The sequence below is a fragment of the Musca autumnalis genome, unplaced genomic scaffold (assembly GCF_047663935.1).
Source record: "Musca autumnalis isolate F117 unplaced genomic scaffold, ASM4766393v1 scaffold_3, whole genome shotgun sequence".
Lineage (NCBI taxonomy): Eukaryota > Metazoa > Arthropoda > Insecta > Diptera > Muscidae > Musca > Musca autumnalis.
Window position 1 is genome coordinate 111399707 of NW_027411866.1, and position 24393 is coordinate 111424099.

General features: G+C 34.2%; 1 protein-coding gene across 3 annotated transcripts in view; it reads left to right on the forward strand.

The window, feature by feature from the left end:
• Nucleotides 1-9487: 9487 nt before the first annotated feature.
• Nucleotides 9488-24393, forward strand: part of Abcd3 (ATP binding cassette subfamily D member Pmp70) — a 64182-nt gene continuing 49276 nt past the window's right edge. Inside the window, exons 1-2 of one of the 3 annotated variants that reach the window (XM_073973839.1) lie at nucleotides 9488-9908; nucleotides 10212-10369. In XM_073973839.1, coding sequence (XP_073829940.1) covers nucleotides 10257-10369 — 113 coding nt within the window. In that variant the 5' untranslated portion in view covers nucleotides 9488-9908; nucleotides 10212-10256. The remainder of the gene's footprint in view (nucleotides 9909-10211; nucleotides 10370-24393) is intronic. The other 2 variants (XM_073973841.1, XM_073973842.1) reach the window with 2 other exon arrangements.

Here is a 24393-nt window from a genome sequence, read left to right on the forward strand (position 1 = left end):
TCTATTCGTTACTCGACCCATAACTACGAATAAATTACTTATTTCCCCACACAAAATTCTATGAACGAACGACGATTTTTCTACGTTGTTCGATTAGAAATACTCTCTGAACGACGAATAAAACAGTCCCATCCCTAACAAATGAGAGAATTTATCGAAAAATTAATTATGACATGTCTAAATTCAAATTGAAAAATTTGTTGAAAACACAAAAAAATTTAGAAAAAAGGAAAAAGATGAATGAAAATTAATGAACTAAACATTTTATATAGATGCAGAAGGAAACAAACACATTTCTTGTCCATTAGTTCAAAATCGCGTAAAAAATCAGAAACAAAAAGGAAACAAATAACTGAAAATCTGCATACGCAAATATAGTTTTGACATGTCTCTTTCTCTTTAATTTTGAAAATAGAAACATATAAAAATATATTGAAAATACAAAATTATTCAGAATTTATGGAAAAAATGAATGTAATGTGTGTAGTTAAATAAAGAAGATACATTTGAAGGAAACTCTATTGCTTTTCCTATTCATTTAATGTATATTTTATGTGTTTTCGGTTCAAATTTTCGTGAAAACATGGAAACAAAAATGAAGGAAATTTTGTTTATGTTTCTGTTAATTACGAATGGTGTCGTGGAAACGGGTTAATTCGTGTACGTCGTTCGACAGGCGAACAACGTAATTGAAACGCTCGTGTGAACATGACATAACAAATGTACAAATAAAAATTATTGTATCGTTGAAGCATCATAACTAGAAATTTTGATTGATAAATGGTCACTTCCACAAATGCAAGAATCCACATATTTTTACTATTTATTTTCTCGATAACATAAAGGAAACATTTTTATCATAGTCGATGGTCAGACTAGAGAGGTTTCGTGAAAAAAGTTGCGTTTAATTAGGCGTTCCACAATTATAATTAGAGATGGGCAGTGGGTAAATACCCAAAGGGTAAATACCCGGTAAATTGGGTAAATACCGGTTAAATACCCATTTGTGGGTATTTATTTGGGTATTTACTATATTGAATCGCTAATACAACATCTTAGACCCTATTTCTGGGTTTAGGCTATGAAATCGATTCAAAATGGATAGTTTTACAATACTTTAAACAAGTGGGTAAATACTTGGGTAAATACCCGAGTATTTACCCAAGTGTTGGGTAAAAACTCATTAATAAAGCTGAAAACAGATACAACGTTTGATTAAAGTTTTGCGTTGGGCGTCGAGAAAAAAACAACAACAGGGCGACGACGATACCAAAGTCCAGCGTTGGTCTGTTTGTTGGCCGTTTTTACACTGTTGGGCATGATGCCGAAAAATTCAAATTCATTTGAAATATATGCCGACAAACAGATAAACGCTGGACTTTGGTATCGTCGTCGCCCTGTTGTTGTTTTTTTTTCTCAACGCCCAACGCAAAACTTTAATCAAACGTTGTATCTGTTTTCAGCTTAACTGCCGAACCACTTGACGTAGGCTGACAAAATTTGGCTCAAATCTTACTTATGTCAAGAGAATATCTAGCATTGAAAATGGGGTCTCTGGGTCCATGTTTTGATATAGCCCTCATATATCCGTACCTCCCGATTTAAGGTATTTTTCATCTATTAGCCACATTTTACAACCAAATTGGCTATAATGTGGCACAGTGAGTAATCAATGAGTATAAAATATCCTCGCAAACATTTGTCAACATAGGTCCGCGTTTTCTAATAGCCCCCATATAAGGGTACCCCGATTTCGAGTATTTACCCAAATTTTGGGTAAAAACTCTTTAACTGCCGAAATACTTGACGTAGGCTAACAAAACTTGGCATAAATCTTTCTTATGTCAAAAGAACTTCTGGTACTGAACATGGGGTCTCTGGGTCCATGTTTTGATATAGCCCCCATATAGCCGTACCTCCCGATTTAAGGTATTTTTCATCTATTAGCCACATTTTACAACCAAATTGGCTATAATTTGGCACAGTGAGTCCTCAATGAGTATAAAATATCCTTGCAAAAAATGTTCAATATAGGTCCACGTTTTCTAATAGCCCCCATATAAGGGTACCCCGATTTCGAGTATTTACCCAAATTTTGGGTAAAAAATCTTTAACTGCCGAACCACTTGACGTAGACTGACTACACTTGGCATAAATCTTTCTTATGTCAAAAGAACATCCATCTGCAGTACCAGAAGTTCTGTTGACATAAGAAAGATGTAAGCCAAATTTTGTCCCCAACAACATAAAGAAAGTTTTGACATAACATATTCAACATTTTACGATACCACTACCTGGGTAATTGTGTCATGACGTATACCTAAAGGCCTGCGTACATAAGCTGCCTCGCCTGGTTGCCTTGCTTTCCTACTCCATTTCTGACATAATAAAAATAAAAGAATAAAGAAGGCCGAGCAAATTTCGGACTGGGTAGCCCTTTTCTTTTTTATTCTTTTATCAGAAGCAAGCAAGGTAAGCAGGCGAGGCAGCTTATGTACGCAGGCCTTAATAGAATCGGCATTTGAAATTAAGTGGGTTTGCTAAATCCGGTTATATATAAACGTACTATTATAATCAGCTGATGTTGCCGTTGTACCTGTATTATTAGGTCTGTACAATAACCCAAAAGTTTGTACAAATTTGTACAAACTTTTACAAAATGCTTTTCGATAACAAACTTGTAAAGTAAAAGAGAGCAAATTTGGAGACTTTTATAACTGAGAACTTACAAGTTTTTGCAAGCAAAATTTTCTTTGTTAAGCGGGGTACACACGATCAGTTTTGTCTGTCGATTTTTCGGAAATGTCGATAAATGTCAAACTGTCCAACAGCCACAAAATATTTTGTGGTTGCCTGATGACCATGATTATTTGAGCAAAACTGACAGTCAAAACTGACCGTGTGTACCCCACTTAAGAATTTGCAAGTTTGATCAGCTGATTAAAATTCGAATGTTTTGTGTCGGATTTACCTTTGGTTATTAAAATAAATAATGTCAAGTTTACACTTGCGCTCCAAAATCCAGTGGATTTCACGAAATCCTGAAATACACCCCGGTGTTTACACTCATTTTTTTGTTGATTTCAAGTATATCACAATGATCAAGGTAGATGCATATGCGCAGCTGATATAACATGAATTTTCAAAACAAGTTGTTGTAAAATGAATTAATCATTAAAAATATACGACAACATAGAACTTTACAACTTTTTTTGGAAAATTATCGTAAAATTATCTGTATATCGTATTAATTTTTGTATAGTGCTAACAAATAAAAAAATAATTTTATCGTTGAGACATCATAATAATAAATTTTGATAGATAAAAGTTGTGCTCAGAACCTGCACAATACTACAAGCATGTTCATTGGCATCTAATATGATAGCTGACACGTTGATTTTGACATTTATGCTGGAGTTTTTGCAATTTCCGTCATTTTTTCGTTCCCGTATTTTTTAAGAAATTTGTATGGGGAAGTAATTTTAGACATTTCGCTCTTTTTTCTAACATTACCATTAAAAAAGTACGAGAACGCAATGAAAAATAGCATTGTAACAAAGTGATCCAATATTTTTTTCACATTGTTTAAAAATTTTGATTCTAAAATTTTTTGTTGCAGTAATTGACCATCTACCTTGTTTATTGTGATACGTGAAAAGTGTTGCAACTTTTGGTACTTTTTCAGTCACAAACTGGGTTGTATATCATGTGTACTGTGATTTCGATGTTGATTTCGCTGAAATCACGAAATGAGATGATTTCATTTTTGTATGCGAAATCATGATAATTTTTGCTTGATTCCGCGCGAAATCACGAAACACCTTCGAAATCACGAAAAGACGCCGAATGTAAACCAAACATAAGAGAAGAGATAACTAAATAAATTATGGACTTATTTTGTAAAATAACTTATTTTGTAGTTTTAGTTGTTTTATTTCTAAGGTATAAAATACCAACAAAAAGCGGCGCATCCATGGAGTATGAGGAACACTATGTGGACGTCCAGCCGTTAATTTATGATATGGAAAGAGAATTATTTTTGTAGCAACCCAGCAAAAAAGTTCGGAAGTAGTGCAATGCAGAGTTATGATTTCAATACATCTTTCGATGCAGTCCACACGGAGTTATGAAAATGCACTGCGCTCGATACATTTTGGAAGCACTCGCTTAAAGATCCCTAGCCAACCAAGCCAATTTTTTGATCCCTACACTCGCAGTCTTTTTTTCTGAACACAAGAAAGAGTGTTAAAATTCTAAGAATTTGTTCATGGTAGAACAAATACAAGGTAAAGTTAATACTACAACAAATACAACTCGAACAACAACCACAAAGGAATTTGTTTTTGTTTGTAAACCTTAGTGTCAACGTAAATGTAAACAAAACAAGGAAATGTCTATAAATTATTGGAATTTAAAAACTAATAATTTTTCACATTTGGTTGAATATTTTGGAAAACATGAATGAAAACTCGTTAGATTTTCAATTTGAATGTTTCCATATCATTCCACTAAATGCATAATTTCTCGCAGAAAGTAGAATACTTGCAAAAATGTTTCGGGTCGCTGGTAATTCATTGAAAAAAGAGAAGCTGTTTCAATCATTTGCTTTTGAAAACAAAAAAGCACATGTTTATTAGGGCTTTATTCTTTTCAAGTTTAACAAAATACCACACATATTAACAAATATTATACCGCCTCTATAAGCGGTGTTTTAGTGTGCGGCACGTCGTTTGGACCTGGAGGAGGTTACATGTCAATGATATGAAGCCGTCTTTATGGAAATAGTTTTTTTTTATGATGAATAAATTTGTTCTTGAAAAATATATATCCCTAATATACATCGAACATAGAAATAAATACATAAAATGTCGAATGGAATTTGACACTAACACTACAACCCAGTTCAGTCAGCTGGGTATTGCTGCTACCTTTTCTTGTTCTACCATGGAATTTGTTTTATAAAAAATAAAGAAATACAAACTAATACGGCGTTTATATTATAGTTTTTTGCAGGGTTAACCTTCTTTATGAGGATTTATTTGAAGTATACACAATGGAAATGACATTTGAAACCCAGACCCACTGGGTTAACCCGGTTATATGTAAACGGCCTATAAAGTTATGAACATTGCTGTAATTCACGAGACGCAAATTATTTTTGAAGTGGAGTTTTTTGGAAATCTGAACTGAAGTAGGAGGAAAAATGAAAAACCATTTGGATCTGAAGCAATGTCAATTTCGATGTCATAAAAAGCAGAGTAGAGGAAGTAAACTTAAAGGCCTGCGTACATAAGCTGCTTTGCCTGATTGCCTTGCTTTGCTGCTTCAATAAAAAATAAAAGAACAAAGAAGGCCGACCCAATTTCCAACTGATGGCAACCCAGTTCAAAATTTCGTCTTTATTCTATTATTTTTATTACGTCAGAAATGAAGCAGGAAAGCAAGGCAATCAGGCAGAGCGGCTTATGTACGCAGGCCTTAAGCCCTCGGCACATACTGTCCGTTTAGTGACACGTTGGGACACGCGTTGTCCCAAAACAGTTAAATTATGTTTAACTTTAATGCGTCAGCCACATTGTTGTTTTTCAAAAAACTTGGCTTCACTCAAGTCCAATTTACATATGCATATTAAATGATTTCGTTTTACGAAATCCTAGAATCAAATGAAGTGTATTTACATCTGTTTTTTTTGCGCCATTTGCTTACGCACACAATCGCACATACACACTTATACAATAACACAAACACACGCACACAATACATTTATTCAAAACATAATATCATAAACAATACAAAAACAAAAAAACATAATTTCTGCAAGTTTTTTAACCATTTATTTTCACTTTTGTCATCGTTTGAGTATTTTTGTTTTTCTACAACACACACAAACAAACAAAGACATCATAAAACAGTTGCATTTTTTGGTAGTTTATGACGAAAAAGCAGGGTTGTTTTCGTGCGTTGTTTAGAATAAATGACGTAGCTATCGTCATTTAGTTTTGTATGGTAAATGACGCAAAATGTTGCCTGTTTTAGCAAATAAATGACGAAACAGCTCTAAATGACGAAAAAGTTGCTAATGTAAATTGGACATTACACTTTTTTCATGTGGTTGTTGTAGCGCGACGCTCAACGCACCGTATGTGCCGAGCGCTTTAGTTACGATCAAATTTAAAGGAGAGTTTTTATAATTTGGGTTAATGTAATAAAGTTAATATTCTTGTTTTACACGAATAAGCAATGTATTTTATTTATTTTGGGATATTTGCAATGGCTTGCATTTTATAACATCTTTAGACTGCATTTAAATTCAATCCAAAACACTACATCAAAGGCTGTGATTTGGATCGAAAATGGAGTGCATCCTAGCTGTGTGTCGTGGAAGCAAAATGGAGTACATCCTAGCTGCGCGCTCTCTTGTAAAATTCATAGGCGAATTCATAGGAAAAGATGTACTCCAGCGGCAATTGTTCTAGTGATTTAACTGCATCCGCGGATGCAAACTTTTTGCTGGGAATTGATAATCAAATAATTTTCGTAAACAACCTTCAATTGTTAAATTAAATCTTATAGTAAGTTTACATTTACGAAATCCACTCGATTTCAACTGTCAATTCCTTTGCATAAACGTCAAATGAAATCCTGTCGATTTCAGACGAGTTTTCATTTGACATATACGCAAAGGAATTGACACTTGAAATCGAGTGGATTTCGTAATGTAAACCAAAGCCAAGTTTACACTTTCGCTCCAAAATCCACTGGATTTCACGAAATCCTGAAATACACCCCGGTGTTTACACTTATTTTTTGTTGATTTCAAACATACCACAATTATCAAGGTAGATGCACATACGCAGCTGATCGAACATGAATTTTCAAAACAAGTTCTTGTAAATTGAATTAATTATCAAAATATATGACAATATAGAATATACAACTTTGTTTCGAAAATTATCTTAAAGTTATCTACCGTATTAATTGTGTATAGTACTAACAAATGAAAAAATAAAAAATTATTTTATCGTTGAGACATCATAATAATAAATTTTGATAGATAAAAGTTGTGCTCAGAACCTGCAAAATATTACTACTTGCAGTAGTTTTCCCGTTTAGTGATAAAAATGCGTTCCCGCACTCCGAAATCTATCAAGACTTGCACATCTCTTTAAACAAAAATTGTGCCGAATAACGCCTTTTCTCCTGTTTTCTGCCATACAATGTTGGCCTCTTAGAAACTAGCAGCAAGCATGTTCATTTGGTACGTTGATTTAACATTTTTGCTGGAGTTTTTGCAATTTCCGTCATTTTTCCGTTCCCGCATTTTTAAGAAATTTGTATGGGTAAGCAATTTACGGGAAAACAATGAAAAATAGCATTGTAACAAAGTAATTTAATATTTTTTCACATTGTTTACATATTTTGATACTAAAATTTTTTGTTGCAGCAATTGACCATCTACCCTTTTTATTGTGATACGTGTTGCAACTTTTGGTACTTTTTTAGGAAAAACAGGGTTGTATATCATGTGTACTGTGATTTCGATGTTGATTTCGCTGAAATCACGAAATGAGATGATTTCATTTTTGTATGCGAAATCATGATAAATTTTGCTTGATTCCGCGCGAAATCACGAAACGCCTTCGAAATCACGAAACGACGGCGAATGTAAACCAAGCACAAGCATTATCCGCCAAACTTCTTGTTTGTCAAATCAGCTGACTTCTTGCAAGTATTTGCAAATTATTGTTTGATAACATTCTGCAAATTTTTATCTTCGAGAGAGTAAAATTAGTGGGGAGAAGTTACTGAGAACGTGCTGAGTACTTGCAAGTACTTTTTACTTGCGAAGTTATCGTACAGACCTATTGTACCATGGGTCCGAATCAGGGCGAAACCTATAGTTCTGCGTGTTGCGTGTGCGTTCAAAAATACAAAAACAAAATACATGCATTTGAAATTGAAAACAACAACAAATACATGTATTTTGTTTTTGTATTTTTGAACGCACACGCAACACGCAGAGCTATAGGTTTCGCCCCCAGGAAAAAACGATTACTGCTAAACCTAAATAACGACGGGACGTACACAATTATTTCACCAACCTACCAAAACAACGCTCTCTGAGCGTACGCATTACCCAAATACGTTGAGTCTCAAATCACATTTAAAACACAAAATCCGCTACCGAGACTTATGTTTGGTTTACATTCGGCGTCTTTTCGTGATTTCGAAGGTGTTTCGTGATTTCGCGCGGAATCATGCAAAATTTATCATGATTTCGCATACAAAAATGAAATCATCTTATTTCGTGATTTCAGCGAAATCAACATCGAAATCACAGTACACATGATATACAACCCTGGTTTTGCCTAAAAAAGTACCAAAAGTTGCAACACTTTTCACGTATCACAATAAACAAGGTAGATGGTCAATTGCTGCAACAAAAAAAATTTTGTATCAAAATTTGTAAACAATGTGAAAGAAATATTAAATTACTTTGTTACAATGCTATTTTTCATTGTGTTCCCGTACTTTTTAATGGTAATGTTAAAAAAAGAGCGAATTGTAAAAAATTGCTTCCCCATACAAATTTCTTAAAAAATACGGGAACGAAAAAATGACGGAAATTGCAAAAACTGCAGCAGAAATGTCAAAATCAACGTATCAGCTATCGTATCTAGATACCAATTAACATGCAGCAAGTTTATACTAGGCCAAAATTGTATTGCCAAAAACAGGAGAATAGGGTTTTATTCGGCGCTATTTTTGTTCAAAGAGAAGTGCAAATCTTGCTAGATTTCGGAGTACGGGAACACATTTTTAGCACTAAACGGGAAAACTGCTGCAAATATTAATATTTTGCAAGTTCTGAACACAAATTTTATCTATCAAAATTTATTATTATTATGTCTCAACGATAAAATCATTTTGTATTTTTTCATTTGTTTATACTATACACAATTTATACGATATATAGATAATTGTACGATAATTTTCGAAATAAAGTTTCAAAGTTCTATATTGTCGTATATTTTGATGACTAATTCAATTTACAACAACTTGTTTTGAAAATTCATGTTCGATCAGCTGCGCATATGCATCTACCTTGATTATAGTGATATGTTCGAAATCAACAAAAAAATAAGTGTAAACACCGGGGTGTATTTCAGGATTTCGTGAAATCCAGTGGATTTTGGAGCGCAAGTATAAACTTGGCATTACTTAAATGTTTTCATCCGTAAAACAAATAATTTTCCTTTGCAATGAATTGTATTCCATTTTTTTTGGGCTTTTGTTTTTAAAATACAAAGCACACACACATAAAAACAATACGTTCTGTCAAAGTTAAACTTTTTCAACTTACAAAAAGTATACGCTCGACGTATTTCGGTAGTTCTTATAAGAATACATGTGTTCTACTTTTTTCACCACACACGCCCTGGTTATACGGACGTATATAGGTATGGGCCTAATATAAAAATCGATTAGATGTTTAGATCCCTAGCTTGTCATAAAAACAAGACTTAAGAACCCCTACCTAATCAGCTCCACACAAAAACATTCCCCATCTCCAAATCAGATGTGCGGTAACTCAAGTCGAACTCGTCGTAGTAGTCCAGCACGGGATGGGATATTTGTGATTGCCAAGCAGTAGCGAAATAGAATTTGTTGTATATATGAAATTAACAAATTAAATAGCGAAATACAAAACCAATATACTTGTAAATACGACAGCGACGTATGCGTCAATAGGAACAGCGCGACAAAAGTCAAATAGCACAACCACCTATCACTGTAACGAAATAAAGGCCGAAAAAGAAACGGGAAGACAACACAAAATTTGTGAATTGCACTAAAAACACTTTGCCAAAGGTTAATTAACAGGGTTTTATGTAAAATAATTAAAGGTAAAAACGAAACCGAAAGGAGTGAGGCAGAAATTGTATCTTTTTCGTATTTTGTGTGAATGTGGATATCGGGGAAGACGAATTTTTGCAAATTATAACACTTTGACATTTCCATACTAATCAAACGAATCAAACGTGGTTAAAAGAATCGAGTTAAGAGGCAAGGAGGTCAGAACAAACAGCCAAACAACAAAGCAAGTGGAAATTTCCATTCCTCCTTTCCTGCTTACATTTACAAAAGAAAAAGTTTAAGTTTGTGTGTCTGTAATAAAAGTAATATTATTATTTGTTGTAATTTTCTAGTGTTGTGTTATTGATTTATCGACTTAAAAAGCAGTAAACATAGACATGGCTCCCGCTCTAAGTAAACTACGTGAAAATCAAAGTGCCATTGTAGGGCTAACAGGCATTGCATCCGCCCTCTGGATTATTGCCTATGGCAAAATGAATAACAAACGCAGGTAAGAGTCAAGCTATACAACTGAATAATGTTTAAACTAAATACGAATATTTTCCATACTCAAGTTCTAAAGTCCAGCTGTAATTTTAGCGAAATGCCGAACAAAAGAAATTCTTTGGCCCTCATGTGTCGTCTTTGGTGTTTTAAATTACTAGCTCATGTGTTTTTGGAAAGTCATTGTCATTGCTAATAGTGTGAGGTCGTCGTTCGAACATCAACGCTAGAAACCGCTAGTGACTGTGTTTCATTAGTTCCGTCTGTCTGAGATTGAATTTTTTACACAATTATTGTGTTGGCATTGTTTGCATGTTTTTAACGACATGCCGCCGATTGGCTCATTGACTTAGTGGTGGCTGCCTTGCCTGATCGTCTCTAACTAGTTTGCAACAGCCATCTACTAGGCACAACTAAGGAATCCGGTTTTTAACATAAGTCCAAGTTTGTGAGATGTGGGTTATGTTAATACCTGTATTAGATGTTACATTTGATATCTAAAAAATTTCAAGTGCATTTTAGCAGAGCTTTGTTGTTTTTGGACAGAGCATATTGAAATTAATTTATGTATGTCCTTGAAAATGAAGTGAACGCTACTAAAAAAACTGTTTTTGGATGTTTTCCGCTTTAAATTAAGCCAGTTTTGGTACAGCAACCAGTTTAAATTGTTTTGCAGTTTTTATAGGTACACTAAACAAAAAACAAGTTCGTTTTTTTTAAGGGGCTGGTACAGAGGAAAACAGTTATAACTCATTCTTATAAATAGGTAGTTCTTTATTAATCGACTTAAATTTGATTATGTCAAATGTTAATTCGTTACTTGCAGCCTGCAATACTCGATATTGTAATCATTACGTTGTTGTAGTAATAGTATTGTGATATGTTTGTATGTTCCACTGTATGGTGATGGCTCTCACGGTAACAGCCGAGCAAGTACTGCTACCATTGTGTTGATGTACTGCAGACATGAGGAGTTCCTTTGTAGCAGTTCTCAGGGCGGGCGACATTCTGACAAGTTTGATAGTTTTTCCATCGCATGCACTCATATTCGCGACCATACTGGAGCCGCATAGCTTACCACAGACCAACCTATTGCGTTAAATATCGTCAACAAGGTTTATTTATCTTCACCCCGAATTTGGGTAGGGACTTGAGGACCTTGTTCCTACATCTCAGCTTGTAGCATACAGCTGTGGCCTGCGCGGACGACATGAACATGGTGTCTGTTTAAACTAACTCTTACTCTTTTTTAGACAGATGCATAAACGATACATATTTATTTCGATCTGCAATCCCTACTTACAAAAAATCCCAAAATAAAAGGGAAAACGTCAAACTCAACCATATTTTTCACCACACCTCTTATACGCCCGTCAGAGCCATATCTAAAAGTCGGTTTCCGTTCTGTAAAAATAAGACCTCCTTCTTGTTCATAATTAGCATCCATACTGGTAATATCATGAGAATAAATCCATTACAATCAAACATCATAATACACCTGTTTTACTATTTCTATTTCTTTGCATTGGAATTGTTCTGTGGAGTGTCAAAGAGAAATATTTTGGCTTTCCTTTTGATTTTGGTTGGTTCTTGCCTCATGGAATTATTGCCTCCATCAATCAACTAGACTTCTCATCTCCGAGAAGAAACAGTGTCGAATGGTACCCCTAGAATTTTGGGTTAGTTTGTGGTCCCTGCTATCATCGACCACGACATTCAAGATTTAGTGGCGGATATTTGCATATTCTTCAGTAAGATCAGTCAATTAGGAGCTCAGCCTTTACAAATGACATCTTGATGCCAAGATCGTTCAATCATCCGCGTAATTTACGATCTCAATGTCCGGAGATATCACCCCACCTTGAGAAATTCCATGTTTCACTCTACTGGGCTTGGACTTCTTCTGGCCGGACGGTTGCCGTTCGATGTTCTCAAGCAGCGTGGAGTGCTTGACGGTATCAAAGGCTTTTGATAAGTCAAGCGCCACAATGTGTGAAAATGTAGTGCGGCGCTGTTGTCGTGTTGTGTTGCTTACGGAACCCATGATGATGATCGGAATGTTGATAGCTATTTCTGACGCTGGGGAAGACTAAAGCCTCAAGGGTTTTTGCTACGGGCGACAAAAGCGAAATCGATCGATTCACCTTTGCTGGCATCCTTGGCGGGACTACCCTGGCTCATTTTCTAGACTAGTGAGATACTCGAGATTCCATTAGGGCCCAACGCTTTGGATGATTTAGAGTTCCTGCCGACATTCGAAACATCATCCATTGTAAATTGTGGTGGTTCATCCTCAGCACGACAAACTGTCGATTGAAATAATCTGCGCACGTCTACGGATCAGTCAGCGTCAACGTCGCCAAACGTGACTGAAGTCCTATCTACGCAAACAAATTTTTTTTTTGAATATGTAAATTTTTCTTAAACAGCCCGTCTTCGGCCGGGGAACAAAATATTTTTTAAATTGTAAATTTTTCACTATGTAGCCGAACTTTAACAAGGAAATTTTCGCAGAGGCCCATATCTCGGGAAGTATGGACTTCCGCAACAAATGTTATATATATTTGTGATCAGGGTGACGAGATCTACCTGTGGAATATTTTTCATCCCGATCCCGCTCTCTGTCTCAGGGGTCATTGGGGTTGGCACGATGGAGCTCATTACGCTCATTTGCTAATCCCGTCGCCTCAGCCCGGAAATTTGCTCTCTCTTCGGGTATTTGACCAGCAGGTATATGGCGAGCGGCTACAGCAGTGATGATGTCTTGGAACGTTCTTTCTGCTACCCGAACATCAGAAGGGTTGGGAAAATATCTGACGCGGTAATTATTGAACTCTTTGAAACTAGGCCAATTAGCTTTCCCATGTTTGAAGAAAATGCGGCGTTCAGAGATCATGAAGTCGGGCGGTCGGCTGATGGAGACAATTATGTCGATTATAGGTTCATTAAATACACTGTATTACCATTGGTGAAGGGTGCTTTCAATTACTCATTAAATCCTGCATAAAGTGGTACTTAATGTTTGGTGATTGACTGTACTCATGGAGCTCATATTCCATGACAACGAGAAGAACGTGATCCAGCATATGATGCTAAACACGTGAGTGGGTGAGCTTTTTCTTAGAACATTTTCTGCAGTCGAACTAAAACGCCTCAAAATCAGCACAATTGTTACCCTCAGTTTCTAACATATTCCCATCTTTTAATTTGAGGGTAGCCAACCTAATTTCTATAGATTCATGCTGATGCTCAAAGCTCTAAAATCCAGATAAAGCGTGCTTAATTGTAGATAGCCTTGTGGCTCACACACTGTTGCTGCTTTGCAGCTTTGAGCTTATAACAAAGCGTCTGGTAATACCTGTTTTGCCTTCTTTTGCTCGTTTATGCTACATTGTCATTCACCCAAAGACTATCTGTACTCCTGTCGAATGAGTCCTTGCTACTTTCGGAACATTCACTTGTCGCTGAGCATGAATTACAGACTCTTCCCTTGTCTCATTCACTTGGATGGGATTTAAATAAAATGTCATAAATGTGGTTTCTGTAAGAAATCATCCCCGCAAGTACCCAATGGAAAACACACATCAATAAAAGGTGTAATTTCTTTCCCCCTTCAAATTTAATTTAAACTGAGTAGCTAGCATAAAAGAACCCAAAGAGCAATTTAGCATGCAATTAGGAGGGTCTATAAGTTTTCTACTACGATCCAAAATAAAAATTCAAAGGTGATGTGGTTGTTAGTGAAAGATTGTAAGATTTGAAACATTTATCCGTTTTGGATTTATATGACTTAAATCTGTTTTCACATCTGTTTTTTCGTATTAATTGTTATTTGAAAGGCCCCTTAAAATCTCCATAGGAATACTATTCAATCAGAACACTACCGCACCGCATGAGCTATTGGATTGGAGTGCGATTCATATAATGATTGCATTTCATTGCAATATAAGTATTTTATAACCATGTTCGACTGTATAGGGGCTTTATATAAAATAGTTGGTGTTTTTGTTGTTGTTATGCATATTATTAGGCATTCGTTTTGTAATTTGCAAAGTAATGCGCAAAAATAATGAAACTTTTTATATAGCAACGACATGCAGATACACATAGGTCATGATAACCATTTGTTAAAATATTAATAAATTATTAAAATATACGCTTGATTTAAAAGAAATACTATATGTTTTTGTAAACCATTTTAGCTTTAAAAATCTTGTAGAATATGGATCATTTAGTTTGTAATACACCTGTTATCATCAATAGTGATCTTGCAAAATAATGCTATATGTAATTTTTTGTAAACTATAACAAATTACTGTTGGGGTAGCAGACAATGCACCGATGTCTGCAATGTCGCTATAATGTTTTTGTTCGTCTGTATTAATAGGTTTTCAGTTTTTTTTTTATAATTTTGCAATGTAAAACAAAATCTCGATATTGTAGTATTTTGTCACGCTCATATTAAGAGAAACCGATATAAAAAGCTCATCTAAAATATACACACGTTGGAAGATGACTCCAAAATCGATTTGTATAACCTCACGTTTTTATTGTTTCACTTTTTTCAGCAAGCATGTTTTGTTATAAGGAGAACTAGTAGTTTTTTTGTAATTATGATTTTACTTGCAGAGAAGAGTGTATTACCAAAGTATAGTGTAATCATGGCTGAGGTGATATAAGGTTTATCTTTATGAATGCTTTAATAAAATTATGACGGTGTGAAGGTTGTGAATCGAAGATTATTTAATGTTTATTTAGTTGAGCCTATTTAGCAATGCCCCAAGTTGACGTTGTGAAAGATTGGATTTTTTGTGTAAATTTATCATCAGTTAAATATTAAGTGTGTATTCCAGTATACAAAAACTTGTAAAACTTTCCAATTTTATAAAGAAAAATGGTAAAACTGACAAAAAATATTAGATTCTTGCAGGTTTTGGAAGAGACAATAAAAATAAATCTAGACAGACGGCAGAGTTAATTTGCATTAAAAATGTCCTAATTTGAATTAATTTTTCAGCCTGACAGACGATAGTATCTGCATTTATGAAACAGCTGTTTGTGTTGTTAGTTTGTACCCAGCAGACCATTTCATAAAGCTTTACAAAAGTTCGCCAAAATATGCGAAACAAATACACTTTCTACCTTTGATATTTTCACCACGATCAAGCAAACATAGATTTAATTTATTCGCGATATTTTTGAGTCTTTTTAATGTTATAAAAATATTGCAAAACTTTAAAAAACATTTGAGGAAGATATAATTTTCGATATAATTGGTATGGTGGGTAATGAAATTTTTTGTGAAAATAAAAATTTGAAAAAGAGATTTGTTAACGCTGCCGTCTGTCTAGGGTATAATGTAAAAATTATGTCTTTGAAGTTTCCAAATTAGTTTTCCCCTTTAAAATAGCACTAATAACAAATGATACTAATAATGAATGATATGAAAAGGCAAACAATAAAATTAAAAAATAGCAATTCAAATCGGGTGAATCGAACAAATTAAAAATAATATGTTTCTAATAAAAATTGGCATCTATAAACTAAGGGTATTAACAAATTTTTTTACACCAAGGCACCAAGGTAGAAGTGACAATCAGATATATTTTTACTTTTTTTGTAAATTTGGTTTTCAAAGTGTAATAGGGTCTACTCATGAAATTTGAAACTTGCTATCATATACTTATACTATACTTTTTTCATCGTAAACGTGTAATAACAATGACCTACGACAGTTTTGTATGCTTTATATTTACATCTTGATTATTATACCCTACACCACTATGTGGTAAGCGGTATTATGTGTTAGTGCATTTGTATGTAACATACAAAAGGAAGCGAGATAGACCCATAGTTCCTTCTAGGGATATACATAGAATCACTTTCTGAGTCGATTTATGCATGTCCGTCCGTCCGTCCGTTCGCAACATACAGGTCACATTTGTTGACCGATTTCGCTGAAAATTGGGGAATACCATTTTTTTAGCCGTCTGAAGATCAAGTTCGAAGATGGGCTATATCGGTCCAAGTTTTGGTATAGCCCCCATATAACGATCTTTTAGGGATCTTAGCCACATTTTTTGCTTGAACTAGCTGAAATTTTACATATGTGGTTCCCAGTGGCCACGAAATTACGCCACTTAAATTGAGCCAAATTATATCGAAATCGGTTCAGATTTGGATATAGCTCCCATATATATGTTCGCCCGATTTCACGTATTTGCTGCACCAAACACGCTATATACTTCCGATTTCAATGATATTTGGAATGTGTGACTGAATTCGGTCTGGAAATAAATGTGCCAAATTATATCAAAATCGGTTAAGATCTGGATATAGCTCCGATTTATATTTTACATATTCACAGTGGTGTAGGGTATTATGTAGTCGGCCCCGCCCGACTTTGATCCTTTCCTTACTGGTTTTTTTCTATTTTAGAGGATTTTCAAAATGTATTTATGTTTTTCCTGACAAAATTTTTAGAACGTCCCCATTATTCTATATTTTCTTTGACATTAAATTTTCAATAACAACAATGTTGTTTTTGTTGTTGTAATTCATACATTTACCTTATATAAATATGCCTTGATTTATACTGTGTATTAAAAAACTTGGTTTTGTGTGAAAAAGCAGAAACTAAAATATTTGCACTTATTTACATAATAATAATTTTCACAATTCAGTAATTTTTGTCGATTGAAACGTTGTTAAAATGTTTATTATTTGTAACAACTACAAAACAAACATAGAAGATTGTTGTAAAATAAACAATGAGTAACGTTGTTAAAAGGCCCCTTGCAGTGCGTTTCTCTAACTTCATTTTTGAATTACCGACAATAAGCGGCAAAATTTAAATGCATATAATATCGGTCACTAACGATATTATTCGGTAAGTTAGCGACCCATAAAAAGTAGTTGTAAAGTTCTACCGATAGCAACAGTGTTGTCAACTTTTATTCGAACTTTTCATTCATAATTTTACGGTAACACAAACATGAGTTACAGAATTCCACTACTGAAATCATTTGCAAATTAGATATAGTTAACAAAAAAAAAAAAAAAAAAAAAAAAAAAAAAAAAATAACAACAAGAGAGAAAAAACTATCGTCGGGACGGGACCGACTATGTGATACCCTACACCACTATCCCTATGCATAAGCTTTTCACTCGTAAATATTTCTTTTCGGGAGATACTAAAGTTTTCACCTATGTGGCTTTTATACCAAATTACTTAAAGTGAACTGAACCAAAATAATGTTTAATTTTATATTTGACTACTGTCGACATCTACTTGATACTGATTAAAAGCTTTGCTCGTCTTCTTGATTAGCATTTTACATGTTTTTAATACACCAAATAGAAGCAGAGGTATTTGTCTTTAAAGTAAAAACTTCAAAATATTAAAAATGTGATAGCTTAGCGCCTTTTACAATAAATCTGATATTTTACCATAAATGCCATATTTTGTATTAATTTAAAGCTCAGATGGTTTAGTTTCATTATCTAGTTCTTTCCTTGGAATATGTCCAACAGAAGCAGAAATATATGACATGGCAATAAAATTCCATAAATTGGAATATCCCAGCGTCTTTTCACAAATGTTGGTTACATTTTAAACTCAATATGCTTGTTCCTCTCTGGGAACCCTATTAACCACCAAAATTTCGTGACGATCCTATCAAAATTGCGACCTGTAGCGTTATAACAAAAACTGGAAAATGGGATGCATTACCGACTATTGCAATATCTCTGCAGTTTGACCACGTACGCCAAACTACTTTGTAATAATGTAAAGGAAATCGTATCTTCTTCCATTGACGGGCTATCCTTTTGGAATGCGCCTACTAGAAGCGAAGATATTCGCATATGAATAAAAGGTTGAATGTTCTCCACATAAGTTTTTTGCCCATTCCGACTCCTGAATATTATCCGACCATAACCAAAATCAATATGCTTCTTCCCCTCCGGGACACCCATCAACAACCAAACGTGAAGATTCGATCAAAATTGCGACTTGCAGAGTGATTACAAGGTTTTTATGGACAGACAGACGGATGGGTGGACGGACATACATAGTCAGATCGACTCAGCTCGTCGAGAAATTAATTTTGGTGAATATAAGTATGGGTTTACGACGATTAATTCGATGCGTTACAAACTTTTTGGCCAAAACCAACTTATAATACCCTCCCCACATAGTGATGTAGGGTATATTTAAAACGAAGTCAGATAAGAAACAACCCAGCAAACCAATCGTACCGACATCGTAACGAAATCGGAATGTCGGATCCGAAATCGTAACGATATCTTAACGAATTTCTGAACGAAATGTCGGAGCGACATCGGATCGATTTCGTTACGAAATCTGAAGAAAATCCTTGGAAAATTCGGAAAGGAAATATCTTTCCGACATTCGCTCCGAAATCGGAACGAAATCGATACAAAATCTGAACTATTTCCACTCGGATAAATCGTTTCTCCACTACTGTTTTTATGCGAATAAGACACAAAATCCAGTTAAACACTACCAAAAATTCTGGAAGAGTACGAGTGGTGCAACTAAATGTTGAATCATTAAAGAAACTGTTTGACGTCACCATTGTAAAAGGGAAAATGTACATCCACATTAGGCCGGGGCGGTTTTTATGGAAGGATTGTACTGAGCAAAAACGTCTACTATACATATACCGCATATGTATACGGTTAAAATCTAGCCTCCCGATTTTGACCCAAAGGAACCAACGGTATTTTCGTTGTCCATGAATCCCAAAACGATAGAATTTTGTCATCAGAACGCTTGAATATTTTTCTGGCCAATTTTGTAGCACATTGGCATTTATCGACATTTTCCAAAAAATTTGCACTGTCTCAAGGCCAAAACTTCCTGAAGGAGCGTTCCAATGCTTTTGAGAGAGTTCTTACTTCTCTACAATTTTTGTCTTAGCGTTGGATCGAAAATCTCAATGCTTTGGCTGTAATATGCCAAAATATCCAAAAATGTGGATAAATAACTTCACGTCAAAATCGGGCGGCTCGATTTTCACCGTGGACATATGGTCTAGTAAACTTTTTACTTAGAACAATCCCAGTAATAAGAAACAAGATAAAAACGCTAATGTGTAAGACACTTTGTTTAAACTCAAAGCTGTCGTTCCACAAAACAGCAACGGTGTGCCCACCAGCTTTTGGTTGAGGGCATTGAAATCCCAACCCCAGTCAAGAATCCACAAGGCAATCTACACGGAATCTTCTCGTTGAAAGAGTAAATGGTCGGCACGCTTTATCTGGAGATGTGGAGCATACACTTTGAAGGCAATCACCTTGAGAGCTTTGAATATCAGACCGTGGTCCTCAATAATAAATCTATAACTTTCGTTCCCAACAGCTACGCTTTAATGATGTTTGGCTGTAATACGTTTATCATTCCATTTGTTCCAATTAATTATCCAAATTAAATCTACATACATATTTTGGTACACGATTATAGTAAGAATTCGACTTTATACCCACTAGGCCACAGTTTAATTACATACTTTAACTTGTTCATTAAAAATAATTATGAAATAGACTAGACACATTAAAATTCTATCTTATGGGTAATGTTTTATAATAATTGTGTTATATACACAGTATCTGTAAAGAGAATGTTAACACTCAACATTTAGTTATTCAAATTATTTTTGTATATATTATACAGCAAAAGTGATCTGGAATGATATATATTTAGGTTCCTTTAAACTCATTCCAAAAATGAATAAAAGCACTAAATTCACAGAAGTGCGGTAGAGGCCGGCTTGTCCATTCGATGATCACAAAAAATCCTTTCATGTCGACAAAAAATTAATAAGCCAGACCCATCTGAACTGGAGTGTCCAAAAATGGAGGACTGTGATGTTTTCTGATGAATCTAATGGGTCTATTCCGTATTGCGACAAGAGTCGAGTCGCGTTACCAGTCGCCTCTGCGACAAAATTTAAACATTTTATTACCTAATGCGATCGAAAGTAATCGCCGATAACGAGTTATCGTTACTGAGAGGAACTTTTTTTAGTGGGACGTACGAAACTACCATTCACCTGGTGTACGGGTTGGTGGATCAAACTTCTTAATTGATCCGCAACATCAAAAAGTTGCCAAAAAGTCTGATCCAATTTTTACAATTACGAATACTGAAACACCAAAAAGAAATCACAACACCCTTTGTCTTTTGCTAACTCAATTTATGGTTGCACCTTTAGCAGATATCTCGGAATAAGGTCACTAATATTTTTGCACACAATTATTAATAAGCAAAAACCGAAAAATCTCTTTGACAAACTAACATTTGCCCGTTCTAATAGAGGAAAAATATTAAAACCCGTCAGAAGGTGAAGCCAAGATTGGAATGCCACTTTTATATTTATACAATACGTCTTTGGAATACTCTACCACATGAGATTCAAAGCACCAGCAACGCGTTTGTCTTTAAAAAAATGATGTTTAGTTTATTCCACAGTTAAATAATTGTATTTTATATGAGTTTATCCATTTTGTATATCCTTTTCTCTTTTAACAGTTTTTAACATGTTCTTTACATTCAATTTTTTCACCTTTTGTATTTTAAGTTGGATATCTCATAGCATAAATAATCCTGCACTTTAATTATAAGATGTATTTCTTGTTGTATAGGTACTCAATAAATAAATATTAAACAAATTCACTTAAAATAAATGGAAATGTTACTTATGTTTCAATTTTTCGTTTTTATTCACTTGTAAATATTCACCGCGGCAGCTAATTTTTTGTCGCCCGAAAATCCGTAATGTAAAAATTGCAACTGGCAACGCGACTCGACGCTTGTCGCAATACGAAATAGACCTGTAAGTTTAATTTAAAGGATTCAGATGTCATAAGTCGTGGACTAGATGGGCAACGGTTAAATCCTACATATTTCAAAGGCACTGTATAACATGGAGGCTGAACATAATGGTCTGAAATTTTTTCTCGGGGCAAGGGATTGGACCGGTTCATAAAATTAATTGAATTATGGATTGTTTCAAGTATCGTAACGTATTAAAAGGCGTGATGTTGCCTTATTCTGAAGAAGAGATGCCACTTAGATGGACATTCCAGCCAAAACATATATCGATAGTGGCCAAGTTGTGATTCCAAAACAATTCGACAGAAGTTCTCTATTGGCCTGCCCAATCCCCTGATTTTAGCTTTCGATTGGGACTTGTGAGAGATCTTTAACTCAAAAATCAACCGAAAAAAATGCAAAACCAAAGAAAATGTATTTGAAGCCGCAAATGTAGCCTGCTGAGAAGCAATATCGCCTGAAATAATTAATCATTTTTTTTTGTATGTACAGTATAGTCTCGATAATCCGGACACCCGTTAATCCGGACAACGCGGTAATCCGGACACCAGAATTTTTTACATTGTAGACTCGGTAATTCGGACATCACCTATTTTTCTTACCTCGATAATCCGGACATCAATATTTTTCCTATCTTGAGCATTATATTGTTATTTATTTCATTGACGTTTTCGTTCTTAACAATAGCAATTGATTTATAAATAAGAACATTTAAGTTTTTCAAAGCTTTCAGTCCAAATCTCGACATACTAGACATCTACTATTAACTCAGTTATATAGTCAATATGAAATTAACTATCAGAATCTGTCAAATAATTTTTCTATCCTTCAACCATTGATGACTGGATATGATAAAGAACAGTATTTAAAACTTAGAATTGGGTAGCCTGTTTCCCTGAAAAATCAATGTTGGGTCGTCCTTTCCTCTAAAGGATTTAGTGAGAAAGTCCCTTGGGGGCATGTAATGTATTCCAAGTACATATATTTTACCTAGAAATGTTTATATCATTTACAGCGTTGAGGTTAATAAGTTAGTTTTCATTGGGATTTATAGCTTAACTAAGAAACGAGTAGAGTTCTTATATAGGAAAATCAATAAATTTAAAACAAAGTAGTATGGCCCCTTTTATTTTCAATTTAAATTTCAATTTATTTCCATTTTATAATGCCCAGTCTTTCAACCTTAGGGCTGTATACTACATTTGAGTTTAAAATAACAAATTGCATAACTTAATATAGTAGCTTAAAATTAATAAGGAAAGGCTGTTAAACTACTCCAAACTACTACTATTTTCTTTCTTTGACATTCAAAATCACCGGTAACAAAGGATTTTTGTATTGCATTCTCTCTAGTTATGCAACCAATATATTTAAATTATATTCTGTCTTATTCGTTAGCTATAGCATTTATAGAAAACGATGTTTCTTTCGATTTCATCGACAATCAATGTATATAAATTAGACTGACCCAAAAAAACATTTTTTTCTATTTGACCCAAAAACCTTATATATGAAATTTTATAAAGATCGGTTTCACCTAAATTACCCTGGAGGCATATAAGACGTAAATTGTGTAGCCAGGGAAGTTGCTTCTGGTCTTAAAATGGCCGCAATCCATAATATTTGCTTAATATGAATTTGTTTACCTTATATGTGTCAGGTTATTATCTAGTAAAAGTCCATTATTAATGATTTAAGCTTAAAAATTTTATGTTTTTGTTATTACTCGGTAATCCGGACAATTCGATAATCCGGACACCGCCGAAACATGTGGTGTCCGGATTATCGAGATTATACTGTATATGTATATTTATTGTGTGTATAAATTCATAATGTACAATAATTTAACATTTTTATGTAAGAGTTTAGTTTTTACAAACTTTTCTACTTAATAATTAATCATTTAATTTAGAACTTTTGGTTTTTTAAATGCAAATGTGTTTTTATACAATAACGGATATTTGGCCGTTGATTTGTATTTCTTCATGACAAACGCCTTTTTTGCGCTGCCTTTGAAGTTATGAGTTTGGCTTTGAACGCTAACTCGCAGTGACAACATTTTTTTTCATATGTTTTCAAGGTCGTGGGTTCAAATCCCAGCCGGGCTCAGCCTGTTTTTTATTTTTTGAAATTTTGCCTGTTAGGGCGAAGATCATTTTTAATGATTTTTATTAATTTTCTCGTTTAGAGTTAAGCTTGATGATCGAAATTTTTTGCAAGTGCAAAAGGAAAGCCAGGACTCGAACACACACAGTTACCAAATTATGTGACCTGGTTTCGCAGTTAGTTGAGCACCTCTTCATACATATCGACTGTGGAATGGCTTCTAATTTTTATTTGTTCCTTAAATTGGCGGTGCTTTAGTTTTGTCCACTTATATTTGCGACTTAAAATGTTTTTTGAATTTTAACTTTTTTATTAAATTCAGAATTCCTTAGGTTTGTGTGTGTGTGTTTTTTTCAATAATAAAGATATAAATAAATAAAAAGAAAAATAAAAATAAATCTATAACTTTGTTGCCTTAAAATATTACCATTAAAAAAGAAATGAGCTGAGGGGCGCTTAAGTTTTGGTCGATATTGCATATGCAGTGCTACTCAAAACATTTGCAACTAAAATGCCGATTTCATTCACGTTTGAATATTTTTTGGCCATTTCGAGTTTTGAAATATTATATACAATATACTTATTTTTTGTATTTGATTCATTAGTTGTTGTAATTTGATTCATTATCGTCCCTACGTTCAAGATTTAAAAATGATTATTCAGTTATTAACACTGGCGTTATAAACATGTGTGAAATAACGGAGAAATACATGTTTTACCCCAAAACATTTACACCCCGTGGTTCGAATATCTATAACATTATTTTTGACGAGTCATTTGTATTAATTGGCATACGATTTTTTTAATTAGTATACAGTTATTGTTGACCTTTGATCAATAATTTTCTTCTATTTGTTTGGCTTAAGGTCAGATAGAATTAAAAACATCATATTTTCAGTTTTTTTGTTTTTGTTCTATTTCCGATATTTCGACTATCTTCGATTGTCATTATCAGATTTTGCTTACATACATAAATATATATAAAACAATCATATAATAACATTTACATTTTCTCTACGATTTTAATCAGGCCATTGATAGCTTTTGTGGGAAAATCGCTCATTTTT